The 18436-nt window shown below is 40.8% G+C and overlaps 2 protein-coding genes across 4 annotated transcripts in view; one reads left to right on the top strand and one right to left on the bottom strand.

Moving 5' to 3' along the window:
* LOC307014250 (macoilin) overlaps nt 1–7071 on the top strand; it is a 43100-nt gene extending 36029 nt beyond the window's left edge. For both annotated transcript variants that reach the window (XM_079642116.1, XM_079642115.1), the window contains exons 8-11: nt 704–874; nt 2222–2348; nt 3009–3183; nt 3808–7071. In XM_079642116.1, the coding sequence (XP_079498242.1) occupies nt 704–874; nt 2222–2348; nt 3009–3183; nt 3808–3998 (664 nt within the window). In that variant the 3' untranslated portion in view covers nt 3999–7071. The remainder of the gene's footprint in view (nt 1–703; nt 875–2221; nt 2349–3008; nt 3184–3807) is intronic.
* nrbp1 (nuclear receptor binding protein 1) lies at nt 5925–16801 on the bottom strand. Of its 2 annotated transcripts, none has more exons than XM_079642117.1 (18): nt 16274–16801; nt 15779–16028; nt 15328–15450; nt 13719–13820; nt 13533–13622; nt 13364–13404; nt 13097–13191; nt 12843–12926; nt 12297–12355; nt 10888–10986; nt 10662–10794; nt 10169–10259; nt 9919–9969; nt 8259–8394; nt 7953–8006; nt 7775–7838; nt 7607–7662; nt 5925–7503 (listed from the first exon to the last, which is right to left on the bottom strand). In XM_079642117.1, the coding sequence occupies exons 2-18, from the start codon at nt 15995–15997 to the stop codon at nt 7408–7410; spliced, it is 1593 nt and encodes a 530-aa protein (XP_079498243.1). In that variant the 5' UTR covers nt 15998–16028; nt 16274–16801; the 3' UTR covers nt 5925–7407. The 2 variants fall into 2 exon arrangements, with proteins under 2 accessions (XP_079498243.1, XP_079498244.1); XM_079642118.1 differs by having other exon boundaries at nt 16296–16801.
* Nucleotides 16802–18436: the final 1635 nt, after the last annotated feature.

Below are 18436 nucleotides of genomic sequence, written 5' to 3'. Positions count from 1 at the left end.
CTCCTGTGGGCGGCTGAGCACATGACATCAGGCTATAAATAAACCCTAAGACAGGGATGAATGCATGCAGACACACTGTGTGTATCTTAGCCGACCGTTTGTGGGCTGATGTTTTAATCCTCACACAGATTGATGTTTCTCTTTTTCAAATGGAATTCATATCTCATCAAGTCATATTTTATTTTGAAGGATTGTGGCTCACAATTCTCATCCATAATTCTCATCCATAAATGAATGATAGCTACTTACATTTTACTGAAGTCTTTCTTGAGATATTCAATTCATGAGGATATAAAATGTTTTATTTATTTAGTTTGCCCTTAAATGAGTGCATTTCTCAATTTTACACAGTAGCCTGAATGTGTCTCAGTTTAATCTGGAACAACACATTGCTTTCTCGATGCCCTGAGAACATGACGTTGTTACATCGTCCATCCAATCACAGATGAGTCATCAACACATTTCCCAGATCAAACCCTCGTCCACAGCCAGAGGCTCGAAATCTGCTCTGAGATGAGCGTTTTATGCAAAGCTTTGATCAGCAGCAACACTTCTGATAAGACATGCTACAGTTTTTAAAGCAAGGTGTTCTCCAGCAGCTACAGGGATTCAGTTTGCTTCACTGTGAAGTTCATCTCAAACCGAACCCACTTCTTTTCGGTCTTTCACATTATGCAAAGTACGATTAACGCTTTTCCTTCAGGGTTCTGTGCCTGTCTAAAACCAAGCAGAGGGACAAACAGAGCAGCGCCATGCTGGAGAAAAAGACGAGAGCGGAGACGGAGGCCAGACTCTTCGTGGAGAAACAGTTGGCTGAGCTTCAAGCTCAGAAACTGGAGGAAGCAAACAACACAGCACGGAGTCTCAACAACAGGTACATCACACTTAAAACGCCCCGTTAAGGAAGTGGCTTTGTGCCTGGAGAGGAGAGCTGCATCTGCACCTGAGTGTAACTAAATGCTGCAGTGAGTGTACGGCCGAACCTTTGAAGAAATAGTTTGAATTATGCTTATTCGCTGTCTTGCCAAGAGTTAGATGAGGAGATTGATTCAATGCTCATGTTTGTGTAGCTTAGTATATCAGCATAGCATATATTAGCATGGTATATTTGAAACAGGAGAAATAGCTAGGCTCTGTCTAAAGGTAGGAAACTGCCTACAAGCAGGTCTATAGCCCGCTAGCCAACACATTAGGTCTCATTTCTCATGTTTACACGAAAAAGAAAAGTGAAAAAACACCACTTGGGGTTTGATAGGAGCTACACTATATGCCACACCTTTTTTTTGGAAAGCTCAGTGTTTGACTTAGATATAGTCCTAATATTTTTTTTGTTCGTTTTAGACATTTTTTATGATGCTAGTTGGTGAACTGTATAACCTTAGGACAGATTTACGCTAGATGTTTCCACTTGCTTCAGGCTTTGTGCTAAGCTAAGCTAACTTAAACATTAGTCTTATATTGAAGCTCCAGATATGAGAGTCGTATCAATCTTCTCGGCAAAGTGAATAAGCTTGTTTTGATAAATATCAAACTATTCCTTTAATGCAGTGCTTCTCAAACCTTTTTCAGTAATGTAACCCCTTTGAAACATTTTCTCAGCCAAGTACCCCCTGACCGACCCCGAACATTTTTGATCGAAAAAGCGTATATAAATAATTACAATATAGTGATGTTCCCTCGGTGTGTGAGTTATGAACTCCTTCGTGCATACATTACAACAAACTAAGGATATTTTCATCTTCATGCATGAAAAAAAATAACATAACAACATGTTTATAAAACAGATTTTTCCAAGGAGTTTTTCAATTGAAGTAATATTGTGAAAAACTATAAAATACAATACACACATTTGACATGTTTATATGAGGACTCCCTTGGTGGTTCTTGGAATATTTTATATAAAATTGTGTTTTTTATTTAACTTATTGTACTAAGATTATTTTTGTAATCATGCATGGTATTTTTTTAATTAACCTTTTTTTAATAATTCTTTTTAAATCTCACGTACCCCCTGCAGTACCCCAACGTACCCCCAGGGGTCCGCGTACCCCCATTTGAGAATCACTGCTTTAATGCACACAGGACATTTTGTATAGACTGTTAATACATGTTCTTGCATTTTGTGTAACTATATTTATTGTATATGTTTCTTTTTGTGTTTTTCCAATGAAACTCCTCTCTTACCGCTGAAAACTGTTATTTTCTCCATCTCCTACACCAGGCAGGAACACTGTGAAACCCAAATGTTAAGGAAAAGAGTTAAAGATCTAGAGACAGAGTACAAACAACTACAGCTGGAGTGTCAAGTCAAAGAGAGTCGTGTGCTAGATCTAGAGAGTGATGTTGAGGTATATGTCTACTCTATTTGGGAATGAACTTTAAGTGTCTGTGAGTCTCAAGTGGTCCAGTACCTGTCCTCAGTTTGGTCATGTAGTTTTGCTGTTTAAATCCCCTTTTTTATGTCTGTAATTCTTTGTGTTTGTTAAATCTATCCGCCGGGACCATCTTTTTATTTTGGCCTGCAGTCAACCTTTTGCACTTTGTCATCATGTCAGTATGTAGTAATGTGAATGGTTCGTTTTTGTCGTCTTCACTTCAGCTGTGGACGTTGTCGTACTGTGTTGTATTTGATTTCATTTGAGTGACATACCCTCCTCCCTCCATGAAGCATGCTTACACCAAAGTCAGGTCTTTCATATAAATGTTGCACTGCTTTAATAAACGTTTCAGGTCACTTCCCTCCAAATGTTCATTAAAAACTGGTGCCAACAAAGAAATGACCATCTGTCAGAGTATCTCCATCTAATTGATGGCCAATTCATTATGGATTTGTTCGCTCTCTGAGGTGCATTGCTTTCCTAAGTTCAAAAGACACATAGTAAACTTTTAAAAAGCCAAAGATACTTAGGAGACCAAAGCATCGAATCCCTCCGTTTTCATGACACAAGGTGGATTGATGTTTTGATATTTTAAACACCTTCTTACTGTCGATGTGTTTCTGGTCTCAGGCTCTGGGAATGTACCGCTGTGTGGAGAAAGAGACAGACATGCTGCTGTCCACTCTGTCGGCCATGCAGGAGAAGGCTCAACATCTGGAGTACAACCTGAGCGCCGAGACTCGCATCAAACTGGACCTGTTCTCGGCTCTGGGAGACGCTCGCCGGCAGCTGGAGATCGCTCAAGGTTCACTCTCCCTTACCTCGTCAATTTTAACTTCATCTTTGGATCAAAAAACAGTATTTCGAAGGCAGGATTGAGATACTATGACCTTTGGCTGCCATTCACAAATCAGTGTAGTATCTGTTAGTTAGGATAAACAGTCATAGTATGCCATCAAAAGGTCAGGAAAACTGTCATATTATAGTAAAATTATATAAAAAAAGACAAGGTTTAGTATAGTGCGCATATTAAAATAATAATAAATATTATAGACAAAATAAAAAAAATTATAATATAGTATCCCGTAAGAAAAGTTTTTTTAATTTTATAATATAATTTTTATGCGAAAATATTTACTATAAAAAATATATATATTTGTTTTATTATGAAAAAATTATAAAAAGATGTTCATTGTATAGTATGCCTGCCATATACGTGACTTAGTATGGTATGTCGAAAAAAAGTCATAGTCTAGTATGTTTAAAAAAATTAATATTATAGTTTGTTTAAAAAAAGTCATATTATAGTATGTTTAAAAAGAAAGTCATATTATAGTTTGTTAAAAAGAAATTCATACTCTTAAATGTCAATAAATAAGACCTGTCCGTCAGTGTTGAGCCTCATGTATTTCCTGTGTTGGCCGAACAGATAAAGTGATGAGGCAGGACCGGGAGATTAAGGAGATGAAGCAGAAGATCGCCGAGGTGATGGCCGTCAGCCCGGGGGTTTCCTACATGGCTCCTCGCCCCCCGGTGCCGCAGTATCTCACCAAGCTACTGAGCTCTGAGCGCTACATGCTGAACCCACGAGCCCTCATGTACCAGTGCCTGAAGAAATGAAGGAAGTCGTCACCTTTGTCTGATCCTGGGGAGAGCTCACAGATTGGTAGGACAGAGCTACATGACACCATGAAGTCATCTACTTCCAGCCAGCGGTGGAAACAGGAAGAACCTCCACAAGTCGAATGCCTTTTGCTGCACCGATGGTACCAAGTTCACATTATTTGTTTACAAGGGTTCAAGTGTTTCACTCCAAAATACTATATCTCTCTTTATGTAGAGATACAGCTAACACTTTCTAGTTGGGATGCATCAGAGAAAAGCACACTTCTTCAAATTCAGACCCTGTTCATTTATCTAAAGGAATGATTTTTGGGAAATTGAAGTTCATAATGTACTAGAAGATACATCTCGCTGCCCTGCAGACCCACAAACCTACTGTAGCTTTAAAACACAGATTCACACTTCGATTAATCAAAATTAAAATACTTACAAGGTTTTAATATCACTTGTACAATGATACATCTGCTGGATACTACAATCAAAATAACATGGGCTAATTTTTTTTAACGTGTTTACCCCTTTGAGTCAAATGAATATTAGTTCATAAAAGCATCCGATAAGTGTTTTCACAGCGGGCATTTAGACGAATCAAAAGAGAAGCAGAGGTGTTACTAACAACGTGAACAATGGCTCTGCTTTATTAAAATGTTCTAGCCCTGACAGTGAGTCAGCGTGCTCAAACCCATGAAACTCAAACTGCTTCATGGGATTCAGCCATTATTCAATTATTTTCCTGCTGTGACATGTCATAATGTCTTCTGTGAAAAGCTCATTCAAATATTAAGATACCCTGCTGAGCCATGTTCTCAGACTCAATGTGAATATAGAAATGATACATGACCCTATTTATGTCAGTCCTTGATTGTGTTCTTGCTTTGAATCTAAAGAATAAAATAAACCTTTATTGGATAACAACATAAATATTAGCTCCGAACTAAATCTGAATTTTCTCAAAGCATATTTATAATTACGAACAATTCCCACATGCTACATTCTTAAGAAGAGTATGTATAAGTAGACATTTTGGAATCAGTGGCAGTTTACAGGGGTCTTTTTTGTGGAACAGGTTGAAATCTTGATGTTTCTTGAGAACATTGTGCAGTGATGTTGATTGTTGAAACGGATATCACAGTTTGCGGCGATTCCTTTCTCTTTGTTTGGCAGCTCTCGGCGTAAAACAATGGAAACGGTGATAGTGACTTTGTCCCTTAGCGACAGGGGAGTTGTTAATAACGAGGAATGGTGTCGACCAAACGTGGTTCATGAATTTAATTACTGTGCCTATATACTTTCAAACAGGAAAGTAAAACACAATTTAATGTGAAAGAGTAATGTGTTTGAATTGAAGTGCTATGTACTGTTTTTGTAGTTCCTTTGATTTATTTTCTACTCACAAGGTACAGAATTGAAAATACCCACGCAGCTGGAAACACTCATGATCTGGATGTCGCCATTTTGGTAGCTTTTTATTTAGAGTGTCTTTCTAGCGTGTTTTATATCAAAACTATTTTTTAGTCTTGCTGTACTTTTATTATACTGCTGTCATTTTGTACGGCGATGTGTTTTGTCAGCATGAAATGTGTTTTATTCAACTGTTAATTGAGCACACATTGTGACTTTCAGTATGTACATGAATATACTTGTACAAGGGCTACAATTTCTTAACATTTTGAACAAATAATTCAAATAGTGATGCTCTAAAGGGTAGAGATCGCACCCCTGATGCATCAGGTTTTGTATAAATAATTTAAACAATTGAAATGTGTGTGTCTGTGTGTTCATTATGTTATCAATATTACTTTTTCCTGCAAGAGGAAACACATTTAAAACACGCACAGTTGAGTATAAAGTCTTTCAAACGGCATTTCCTGCATCAGAAAGATGTCCTCGTCTTATAAGTTGACACCAAACAAAGACCTGAAGTGCTGATAGTGTAAATATTTATTTCAGGAAGTGAAAAAAAGGGGTAAATGCATTGCAGAAACAGAACAGTGTCCAGCATAAAGTGTACAAGATGGTTACTAACATGCCAGCCAGCTCCACACCAGTTTCTCTACAGACCGCCAGAAGGCAGTCACAGCGGAGAGTAGACCGGATCACTGCCGACACTTCAATCATTATCTAAGTGCTTCCTACTGCGAAGAGGCCACGTGACATTTCCAACAGGATATAAAAGTGTCCAGCAGTGCAAAGAGATCCCCGAACAGTTAACATTTAAGGGCCGAGAAGTGAACATCTCCATAGCATAGCTCAGCTGTCCAACAGAACAACGAAGCCATGAAGAGAACTGAAGATTCAGAGAACTCTAAATGTTGACAGGCCTGAACTGACCAAACTCCTTTATTACGTCTGAAAGACAATTGAACCAATGCATCACTTTTTAGACGTAGAACAGCAGACATGCATTCCCCAAACCTCATGACGAACATCCTTTAGATCATTTGCTTTAATGTGAAATATCGTCACATGAATTCTCCTGTGTGAATGTCCCCTAAAGAGACATTTATATGGACTTGAACTCGATCTTTAAGTCTGAAATGAGCTACTTGGAAAACTGAAGCTACAGTAGACATTGGACCACAGTCAGGTGACAAACCCCCCCCCCCACACACTCTCTTTTTTTTTCAATAGAAAATAATAGCGCGAATCAAAGGATGAGAGAAAGTAAAGCTTACATTCAAACCACCACCGGCCTTAGTGCTGGAAGTGAATTACAGTACACACTCAAGACAAAATAAACAAATAAATAGACTTCTTTTTCAGATCGTAGCTGTCGCTCTTCAGATTGGGTTGCGGCTGCACATTTAATGAATTTGTCCTATAATCAAATGTTTTCAAATGAAAAGTGACGTAGCATCTGCTGCATTACAAGCTCAATGCATTCGAGCCTTCAGAAACCGCTAACGGGTGGGGCGCCGCCTCACTCGCGGCTCAAAGTTTAAAGAGACCAGACTTAACCTTACGACACCATAATACACACACACACTTCAGTATGCCGGGAAAGAGAATTTGCTTTGTACAGACAACTATTTAACAGTTTAAGTACAAATATTTAAAATACAATTTAATACTGACTCAAGGAAAATACTGCAGTAATCCAGTTTTATGTTGCTTACCTCCTTCGCTACTTGAGAACCGAAAGAGATAAGCCAAAAAGTGAAAACATTTGTATTTTCCTTGTTGCTGCGACTAGGATTCCCGCTGTCAGAAGAGAAGCAGATGGCTGTTTGGTGTGGGAGGAGAGAAAAATAAGATAGAAAGCAACAACCACTCAGTGGCAGCTTTTCCCCCCCAGGAGACCCGACAGCAGACCTGCAGCCGGAGCAAGGCGTCCTCCGGTCCTCGCTAAGCTTCTGCAACTCAGAGGCGGAGCCAAAAGCTAGTCCTGTTGACGAGGAGTCCACCGCTACGAGGAGACCGTCACCGGGTTGAGGGAACCGTTCCTGCTGTAGAACTTGGAGAAGGCCTCTTCGAGAACTGAAGCAAGTCGTGGCTGATCGCCCTGAAACAGAGGCAGCGGGGGGGGGGGGGGGGACATGTCAGAGGCTGCTGGGGTTATTATAGCAGAAGTGTTCAATCTGAGGGTCGTCATGGAGACCTCTCACCTCGCTGATGAATCCGAGCTGAACCAGCTCCCCCGACAGGTCGTTCACGTTCTCATCTGGACAGATAGGCAGAATGGTTTTTGTAACGACTGCATGATGCCAGTACCGTCAACTATCACATGACAGAACTCGGCCCTAATGAACGAAGCAATAAACAAAGAAACTCACTTGGTAACAAATCACAGCTCAGGTGCCTGTTCAGTTTATCCTCCAGTTTCAACAGCAAGGTCAGCTGCAAAGAGAATCAAAGAATCATCACAGAAGACATCAAAACATGAAACACTTTCATATACGACAAAATACTAAGAAGCAGAGACAGTTATCATTTATCAGAATTGAAACTCACATGGTGCTTGTTGCCCTCGTCAACAGGCTCAATATTGCACTGCATCTGGAGGACCTGTGAAGGAGAACACTTTAATACAGGAAGTGCAGACTATCAAATTATTATGAAAAAGTATACGTGGAAATTAAGAATGAAATGCAAATCAAAAAACGATTCACACTATGAGAAGCTTTTTGTTATTTCTCTAGTAATCAGCAATATGATTCGAGCAGAAATCTGACACATTGCTTACATCCAATAAAATGTACTAGTTCTTTCCCTTTAGGTCACAGTTAGGATTTGTAAATATGATATGACAGATCTTACCTTCCTGGTCTCCAGCTCAGCGGGTTCAGGGGTCGGGGTTTTCACAGAGGGGGGAACGATGGGCGATTTCACCGTCTCCTGCTGAGGCTGATGAGGACTCGGTACCCCAAACGCCGTCAGAGGATAGATCCCATTCCTGTTGCATCGAGGAAAATAAGAGACAACCTCAGGACGACTGAAAACGAGTTCATGCTGTCCAGCTGCAGGATATAAGTAAAGGCTTTGCTGAACATGGATATATCTGTGTATCCAACTACAAGAAGGTCCTATTTCTGTTCAGTAGAACAAATCAACTTTACTTATCACCTTTCATGCAGAGAATTGAGCACAATGACCTTTACAGATAGCAATACACTTTTAACACAAAGAGGAAGGGACACATTATCTACAAATTGGAGAAGAATTTAAAAGATTGAAAACAGAAAGCTAATAACTTTAGGTTTTTATATGAAGCTCAGCGCAAGTTCAACCAGGAAGACCTTCTTTTCTCATTCATTTACTATGTCTATGTTACACTCTCTCTCCTCTCAATAATTGATCGGGGTCAGCGTCACTCTCCAGCTTAACCAATCACTTCGCTCTATTCCCACAAGCCTATCATAGCGCTCCGCTAAACGTTTTAAATCTGCTCTCCCCTCTGACAGCTGTCATTTCAGGTGACTCGACGCAACCCTCCTCCACCTCTTTTCACCTCCTGTCCCTCTGAATCCAGGGTCAAGCTAAGCCACTCCCCTTCAGACCAAACCCAGCTATCCATTCATCACCACCAGGGTCAAGCTAAGCCCCTCCCCTTCAGACCAAACCCAACTATCCATTCACCACCACCAGGGTCAAGCTAAGCCCCTCCCCTTCAGACCAAACCCAACTATCCATTCACCACCACCAGGGTCAAGCTAAGCCCCTCCCCTTGAGACGGAACCCAACTATCCATTCACCACCACCATGGTCAAGCTAAGCCCCTCCCCTTCAGACCGAACCCAACTATCCATTCACTACCACCAGGGTAGCTAAGCCCCTCCCCTTCAGACCGAACCCAACTATCCATTCACTACCACCAGGGTAGCTAAGCCCCTCCCCTTCAGACCGAACCCAACTATCCATTCACCACCACCAGGGTCAAGCTAAGCCCCTCCCCTTCAGACCGAACCAAACTATCCATTCACCACCACCAGGGTCAAGCTAAGCCCCTCCCCTTCAGACCGAACCCAACTATCCATTCACCACCACCAGGGTCAAGCTAAGCCCCTCCCCTTCAGACCGAACCCAACTATCCATTCACCACCACCAGGGTCCAGGGGGGTTTCATCGGATCGGTTCTCCCCTCCCGAATGATACTCCTGCACAATGGGGCCTTATCGCCAAAACTCCATTACATTCATTTGTGTATTCCTGGCAATAAATATGTATTCTTTCATCAAAACCATCTCTCCCGATTGAAATGCTGTTAGATCAGCAAAGATGATTTCTAAAGACAGTGTTCCATAATGTTTTTAGGCTAAAATGGTTAAAAGTAGGATCTCCTGAGGTGTTTCAGCAGCCTAAAAGATGAGCTTAGTGTTCAAGGAGAATCATATAACAAAAAGGAGTCTGTGCCAGTAAAAAGAAGCGAGGCCATTAGTGCCTTAAAGGCCCTGACTCTGCAGAAAAGCTTTGTTCCTACCTCACATCCTCCAGGAACTTGTCCAGCTCAAGAGCAGGGAACTGAGAGAGCCTGAAGCAGAAGACAAAATGTTACTCAGCAAATCAAGAGAACAAATATACACGTGTAAATATGAACAATCTATTGATTTCAGTGTGATAAGATGAAGACAGCAACAACACAGGAACCCTTCTAAAGACTTTCTTCTCTCTTAAAGTGTTCATAAGTTTATCTCTGTACGTCCGCACTATGTGGTTTCACTCAGACTCACTTCATCTGAACTCCATCTTTGACTTCAACAATCACCAGGTTGGGGTCCATGTTCTTTGTCATCTCTTCTAAAGCATTTTCTGGAATCATATCTGCAGGCGAACAGAGAAGAGAGCGATCAGAAGAAGCATTCACCCAAGGTATTTTTATTACGGTGGTTTTCTGTGCTGGGTTTAAGTCCTAACTAAGTAAAAGAAAACAAATATCAAGTCACCATTGTTTGGAAAACGAATGACCTTTATAAGAAAACAGATCATCTTCAATTCTTATTTGTAAACTCTGTATTTGGTTTGAACAACATGCCAATAGCTGTAACATGTTGTGTGTGTGTGTGTGTGTGTGTGTGTGTGTGTGTGTGTGTGTGTGTGTGTGTGTGTGTGTGTGTGTGTGTGTGTGTGTGTGTGTGTGTGTGTGTGTGTGTGTGTGTGTGTGTGTGTGTGTGTGTGTGTGTGTGTGTGTGTGTGTGTGTGTGTGTGTGTGTGTGTGTGACTCACGTTGGTGACTGACGATGCAGTGAGCAGCCAGCAGCTTCAGTAATGGCACCTCGAACAGGGCCTGGTGAAACAGCAGCTCCTTAGCGGTGGGCCGCTTGCTGGGGTCCACCTCCAAACACTTCTGGATAAATTCCTGGGAAATCACCGGGGGAATATATCTTTAAGTTATAGATTTACAATCCAGACAGCTATACAGGCTCTTAATACTTGTGTATCTCTCACTCACCCGCTGCAAAGGGTCCTCTAGCATCTGAATGGCATTGTTTATGGCTTCTTGGGACACATAAGACGAATCTCCGTTACTCTGGATTTCCAACACAGCCATCTGAAGGAGTGACCGGACAGAGAAGGGTGGTGATTGGAATTGATTCATAAATAAAAACAAGTCAACAGCAGCCAATGGTCATCCCTGGAGACCTGAGAGTGTCTTTTAAAAGTCTGAAAGGTTCAAAACAGCATTTCAGACTAATTCAGTCGTCGATTCGTTGGTGACGTCATCACGTGTGTTTTACGCGCCGTTAAGTTCCAAAGTTATCGGTACTGGAGACATTTTAAAAATGTATGTATTATTGCTACATAAACATTATATCGCAATTTTAGTGTCGCCAACTCGTTTCTAACATGCAAAAAGACAAAAGGAAATGCGTCTATGATGTATTTTCGATCTTTCCAATCCAGACGAGAGATCTCTCAGTTTACATACGCGGCTGCTACATGCAGCAACACACACGCGGCTGCTACATGCAGCAACACACACGCGGCTGCTACATGCAGCAACACACACGCGGCTGCTACATGCAGCAACACACACGCGGCTGCTACATGCAGCAACACACACGCGGCGGGGATGGCGGAGATAACTAAGCGCTCCAAGGTGTGGTTAAAGGTCTCGATGTGGACAATGCTCGTTGCCAATAGTGCAATAAGAGTTTAGCATGTAAGGGCGCCGGGCGGTAACACGAGCAACTGGTCTAAACATTTAGCAAAAGTGCTCTACATCCAGACGGAGGAATGCACCGACTGTCTTTCTAGTAGCTCTGTAGCCCCGTCCACGAGGAACGTTTCCACGCCAGGTGTTCTGTATGCTAACAGCAACACACAGAGTTAACTCAATGATACAAACATGGGTTAATGATTAGAGGTAACTGAGTTATTTATTTTGTTAAAGTTTCAGCTATTTCTTTTGATGTGAAAATATTATTTATTTAATTAATAAAAAGCAATGTTAATTTTGTTCAAAATGTGTTTCGCTAATTTAATAATATATGTATTTTTGAATCAAGTATTCATCTTTATTGTCTTCATTGTTAGTTTCCACATGCCTAAAACAACCTCAAGCTAAATCTAAAAGTCGATGGCTAAATCAGAGCGTTTGAGAAATTGTGCAAGGCATACAGTAATAGTCCGAATAGTCGATTAATCGTTTCATTGATCGATAGATTCATCGATTATCAAATGAGTTGTTTGTTGCAGCCCTAATCCTGATTTCTATTTCCGTAACTACAGTAAAAGGCAAACTGTTGAAAGCTGGGGTGACATTTTTGTTAAGAATAAATTGTTACATACGACAGCAGAGCAATAAAATACATTTTCCATAAACAAAGAATGAGCCACCAACAGCTGGTTTCAGCTCACCTCTAAGGCGCACATCCCAAAGGAATAGATATCCACGGCTGTGGTGACATTGGCAACAGCTGGAAGCAGAAAACCAAACTGATCAAAATCACTCTCTGATATCTTTAAAAAGACCATTTTGAAGAAGAGTTTCTTAAAATAATATGTTTTTTTTAGTTTAACCATTTCACAGATCCTCAGAAACGGCCATATCTTTGTGAGGAGAAAGGTCAATGTGCCACATGAGCTAAAAATTAAGTTACAGGTTGTCGTACACTAAGCAGAAAATGAATGACTGAACAAATATGTGAGAATATGAAAGCTGCCCATGTTATGAATTGTTATTTCATGCGTTTACCTTTATTTAAAAATTGTAGTTGGCACACATGTTGGTTTTTGCACTGTATTGTATATTCATTACTAATCACCTGTTGATGTTATGAATTGTCTGTACTGCTTAAGCACAGAGATGGGAAAGATGTGCAACACATTTCCCACGCCTGGCTGCAAACCACGGAGTAACCAGACACTCTGCACAGACAGGATCCTTCACGAGAAACGTCTTACCTCCATACTCCGGAGCAAAGAAGTGGAGGCTCTTCTGCTCTTCCCGACACGTTTTCACGTGGTTGTTGATGGTGTCTGGAGCAACTGAAACGGTGGAGAAAAGCCTTAATAACAAGACAGCTAATACAAAACCTAGTAGTACTAATTATAATAATAGTAGTGAGGGCATCTGTAGTAAAAAAACAAGAATTGGCAAGAGGGACGTAGCCCTGGCTTTACACTGTGCTGATCTTAGAGATGGAAACGATCTCTACCTGAGCCGATCTTGATGAGGCCGTTGTGCTGGATGAAGATGGTGTCACAGGTCAGGTTGCCGTGGATGATGGGAGGTTCACAGGAGTGCAGGTAGCTGGAGACGAGCCAACGAGCGTTAAGTCAACAAAACAACTGCTACCACAAGAAAGAACATCGCCAAGGTAAAAACCGTATATGGGCATTTGGACAACAGCCAATGCCCCGTATTACAATGTATTCTTTGTAACTACGTAGCTCAGAGAAAATCACGTTTCTGTTCTTCTTACCTGAGGGCAGACAGTATCTGTGTGCACCAGCGCTTCCAGGCCTGACAGACAGGAAATAGATCAGAGAACATTTAAGAGAATGAAAAATGTGTAAGACTGACTTGTCCGCAGCGTTTCCCAGTAACGTCATTTACAAATGTATGGGGGAGTCACAGCAAAGCTTTCAAACCTTTTCATTCATGGTCTTGTGGTTTTTCTTCGTCTTTTTCAAAAACTGCTTGAGACTTCCAGAGGACATGTACTCAGTGATGAAAATGACCTGCAGGCAAGTCAAAGGAATGAAAGCAGATCAACGTTAAACCCATAACACTCATTTCATATGATTTAATACAACTCATTTCAGATGATAACCCACCCTCGCTCTGTTCTCCTTGACGTCCGCCCAGTACTTGTGAAACTTCACAATGTTCAGATGCTCCAGCTGGATCAAATTGTCAAAAACTGCTTTGACTTTTTCCTAAAAACAAAAACAGAAAATATCTCATTAGAATTGGAGTTTATACATGTCACATGTCCACAGTAACATTTAACATCTATCTTGTCAAATGTAATGTTTCCAAAAATGCCACATGAGCTCATCATGTCTTCAAATAGAATAGTTGTAATGTCCTTGCCTTCTCTCTAGCAGCAGGTTGCACTAGTGGTCAGACTGTCTTGTAAGGGTCAAGGTCAAAAATAAATGTTGACAGCTGTGAACGAGCGTCCATTAAAAGCAGCTCTGGGTCTTGCTCTTTACTTCAGAGAAGTCCATCAGCTGTTTCATTTCTATTAAAGAGTTTATTAAAAGCCCAACTAGACTGAGGGCACCATTCTCTTCCAGTCATAAGCATAATGAAACACAAAAGCCGCATGATGAAAACAGTCTTGCAACAACTTCTGTGTTTTTAATCAAAAAGGAACAACAGACTAGATCGGATGGCATTAATGGGGCGAAGCCTGCGAGCTAGTTCAGTCAGTCAACTCGAGCACCAATCATACATTAACACGTGACGCACCTCGTCCCTCTTACAACCAATCAAACACATTCTCCTAAACATGGCGCTCTATTTAAGCTGCCAGGTCTTCCTGCCTCTGCCTTGCTATGCTGCTGCTGCTGCAATGCAGTGTTCACTTGCTATTGCTATGTTGATGTTGCTGCTGCTCGCCTGCCCCACCACCACCCCCCCACATTCCACCTGTAGGCTCGGGGGGTAGTTATCTAATCATCACTCAATGTTCTTATCCAAATCGCGCACGTTCCGTGTTGTCCTGTAGCAGGCACCGCCGATGTCGGGGAAACGATCTTCAATACTCCGAGAAGAATCCCACCAGACTCCTTTGCCCCTCCACCAGAGGGATGTCCTTGTCCTTTTTCCTATTCGTTATTTCAAGCGATAAAAACTCTCGATCTTCTCTCGAATTATTAATATTTTTGAACGCCCTCGGCTCGCCTTCAGGGCGTCCCGAGCTGAATAAGGGCGTCAAATGACGGCAAGACGCCCCCCTGGCGGAAACGCTGGGCCCGAGCCTAGATGCCAAACTCAAACTATGTGCAGCTTAGAATAAACATATTAAGAAACACGTGAGTTGTCCGACTGAACTCAACCAAGATAAGGGTGGGTTAACAGAAACCACTTCAGAGTATTGCAAAACCACCAATACAAATGAATGTCAAAGAGTTTACGCAAAGAAGAAAAATGTTTCTGCCTCTACTCAGCTTACAGTGTGTGTATGTTGCTATGGTGCTGGCAGCAACAAGTCTGACCCCTTGCCAAAGAATCTTAAGCCATACGGGGGGAAATGAAAATCTGTAAACCGCTATATTGTTTTGAGATCACAGTGGGAATATGTAACCTCACACAAAGAAAGCACAATCATCCTAACCTTATCAAAACACTGGACTCCCCTGTCCTCTAGTTGACATAACATTGTGGACATAACTGCTTCAGACACGACTGAATACGTCCTCACAGCGCTGCACCCACCTCCTGTAGCTTGAAAATCTTCCTTTCTGAGAACATGACCTCATTCCACACCACCTCCACTCCTTCCTCAGTGTCCATGGCCAAGTAAGCATTGTCGATCCCAGGGACGTTACGCTGATTCACCTAAAAGAGGAAAACAAAATAATGCATCAGGCTCACAGGTTTTATTTTGATAGCTAACATGTAGGTTCAAGCTATGCTTACAGTCAGCAAAAACAGAAGTCTAAAGTGTGAAGCCGTTTTCATTGCTTTCACACAAAATGCACTCAATGACCACCAATGTTTGTTTTTAAAATGTGTTTTATGTCTTATATTCATGTTGCATTGTTGGAGGAGCATGGGACTCAAGATTGTCATTGCTATATCAACACTGTAGCTACTGTGCATGAAAATAAAGCCTTTGAATATTTAGTAAAGGTAAACATGAGCCCTCTTCAGATTCATCCCATACCTCTTCTCTGCGTTTCTGCCAGCGTCCACAGGGGCTTTCCTCTAAAATCTCCGACTCATCCTCGCTCTCCTCTTCCTCATCCTCGGTGGCAGCAGTGGCTGGAGGATGGGAGACCATGGACACCGGGGGAGACACGGTCTGACCTGCGGGAGCAGCTGACTCGGTCTTCACTTCCTGGGCTGCAGAGTCGGAGGCCTGCTTGTTATCTCCCTCTGACATCTTCTTGGTTGTTGTCAGGCCCAACAGCCAGCTGTAACACAACAAGATACACCCAAACACAACATCATATTTAATACACACACTGACAGCTGATGAAGTAAAAAAACACAAAGTGGCAAATACATCGCAGTGCAAAGCTGGCTTGAGGGCAATGGTGTTCACTTGGTGGGTGTAGCTGCAGCAGAGCAACAACCTTTGCAACATAAGCTTAATTAGCACTCTACAGTAAATGGCATTATGAATTCCATCACAATTATAAGTAGAAGAAGCACATACGTTTTAAAGACGGGAAATATACCGATGCCAGCTCCAGTTTAGCAGACTTCCTCCGGCGCAGACCAATCCCAGCTTGTTGTTTTGTTAGCTTTGTTAGCAGAGCTAGCTTTGCGATGATGCTAGCTCCTTGTGTAACTAACTGTACACTGACAACATGTAACAACGTTCACTGCCGGCGCTTTATTCACTTGTATTAATATCTCTCGATGTGTCAATTGGTCGCCAGCTAGCTAGCTTTAGCAGCCCCTGACTGCTCCTCAAGACTCCGGCTAATGTGCGCTCTCAAAATTAGCCACCGCTAATGTCATTAAAACTACACAATTTTACCACAGCGCCTAACGTAGACACGTCTACTGATTCATAACATGACTACAGTTAACATACACCCGACAGGGGAAACAAAGGGAGGTTCAATCTATCGTTAACTCTATATCCTCGGACAATCACGACTGACTGACTTAAGGTTAGCTTAGCAGTAAGCCAAATATGATGGCGACAACTTCCAGATGCAAACTGCACTAACAGTGAGGTTGCCAGATAGGGATAGTCCCATCCTCCTTCTGAAGTGTTCAATTTATTTATAACAATATTAATAATCATAGCAACAGCATGCAATACTTTGTTGCTGGGCTTGATGTATGGCAAGCCGATTTAGCTTTTATTCATTTCTGGAGGATATCAACAAATCTATTCTTACTAGTAATAATGTTTATTTCTGATATCAAAAATAAAATTTGAACTAGTTAGAATGCAAATTCTTGATATCAGAAATTCAATTGTAACTGGTTGTAATGTGTATTCTTGATATCTGAAATGCGATTTTAACTAGTGAGATTTGCATCGTTTTTCTCATTCATTTCAATGGGAGTTGGAATTTGAACTAGTTCAAAGGCCAATTTCTGATATCAGTAATTCAATTGTTGATATCATAACAATTATAACTAGTTACAATTGAATTCCTGATATCAAAAAAGGATTTGGAACTAGTTGAAATTGCATTTCTGATATCAAAAATTGGAATTTGACTAGTTGAAATTGAATTCTTGATATCAGAAATTGGTATTGTTACTAGTTCAAATGTAATTGTAACTAGTAACAATTGAATTACTGATATCGGAAACTAGTTCAAATTCCAACTCCCATTGAAATGAATGAGAAATACGATGCAAATTTCACTAGTTAAAATGGCATTTCTGATATCAAGAATAACCATTAACTATTTACAAACGAATTTCTGATATCAAGAATGTGCATTCTAACTAGTTAAATTCAATTTTTGATAACAAGAATTTGCATTCTAGTAAGAATTGATTTTTTTATATCCTCCAGAAATTAATAAAAGCTAAATCTGCTCGCCATATTGATGTGTAATTTATGCGTGTCAATGGGTGTAAGTTATGGTTTCTTGGCATATAATATTGGCCTACAATTAAAAAAAAAATCAATTCGAAGACAAATTCCTTCATCAAGAAAATTATTAACTTTTTGTGGAACTCAGAATAAAAAAACGCATTGCATACAGCTCGAGGAAATGTCATTCAATATAACTTTGTAATAAGATTATATGGAAGTCCATTCATGACAGCAAACATTTTTTTGTAGAAATGTAAAGCAACCCCTGTGAACTGAATAGCCAGAGTGAAAATAAACATCTTGAACCATAAAGCTGGTTTCTTTCAAACCTGGCAACCCTCCTCTCTACAGCCCCCCTCTTCTTATTTGATATGAGTCTGGATTGACAGACAGTCAGGCCAACTGAATCCTGAAATATGACGACTGGTGGGACAGGTCTGTTATAAAACACCATTGAAAAGGAAGACTCAAGGCGTTTGTTTTGCCACTAGGTGTCAACATTACTCGAGATACATCATGTTTGGAGTAATTATGATACAGTGCTTGTCTTTTGCGTTATAATAAAATCAAGTAAACTGTTCAAATATCACATGTGTTGCTAATTAAAAGCACAATAATTATATCATTATAGCAAATTGGTATTTCAGTACACAAATCTAGATACATACCGAGACACAAGGCAACATCGTTTTTTAATGCACAGCAATTTTGAGTTTTGCAACTTAAGAGTAGGCCTACCATAACATGTCTTCTTTCCTACTAGTGTAAACAATCTTCCCTTCATACACATAGTAGTGTTATTTATACTAC

Source organism: Notothenia rossii (genome assembly GCF_949606895.1).
Source record: "Notothenia rossii genome assembly, chromosome: 8".
NCBI lineage: Eukaryota > Metazoa > Chordata > Actinopteri > Perciformes > Nototheniidae > Notothenia > Notothenia rossii.
Note: the sequence above shows the minus strand (reverse complement) of the source record. Positions and strands in the feature narration are given on the sequence as shown.

Coding starts and splice junctions, on each gene's coding strand:
- nrbp1 (XM_079642117.1), bottom strand. CDS start 15,997: ATGTCAGAGGGAGATAACAAGCAGGCCTCCGACTCTGCAGCCCAGGAA. Junction 12,927..13,096: donor CCTCATCAAGATCGGCTCAG/GTAGAGATCGTT, acceptor CCACCGTTTCAG/TTGCTCCAGACACCATCAAC. Junction 9,970..10,168: donor AAAGATGGAGTTCAGATGAA/GTGAGTCTGAGT, acceptor CTTCTGCTTCAG/GCTCTCTCAGTTCCCTGCTC.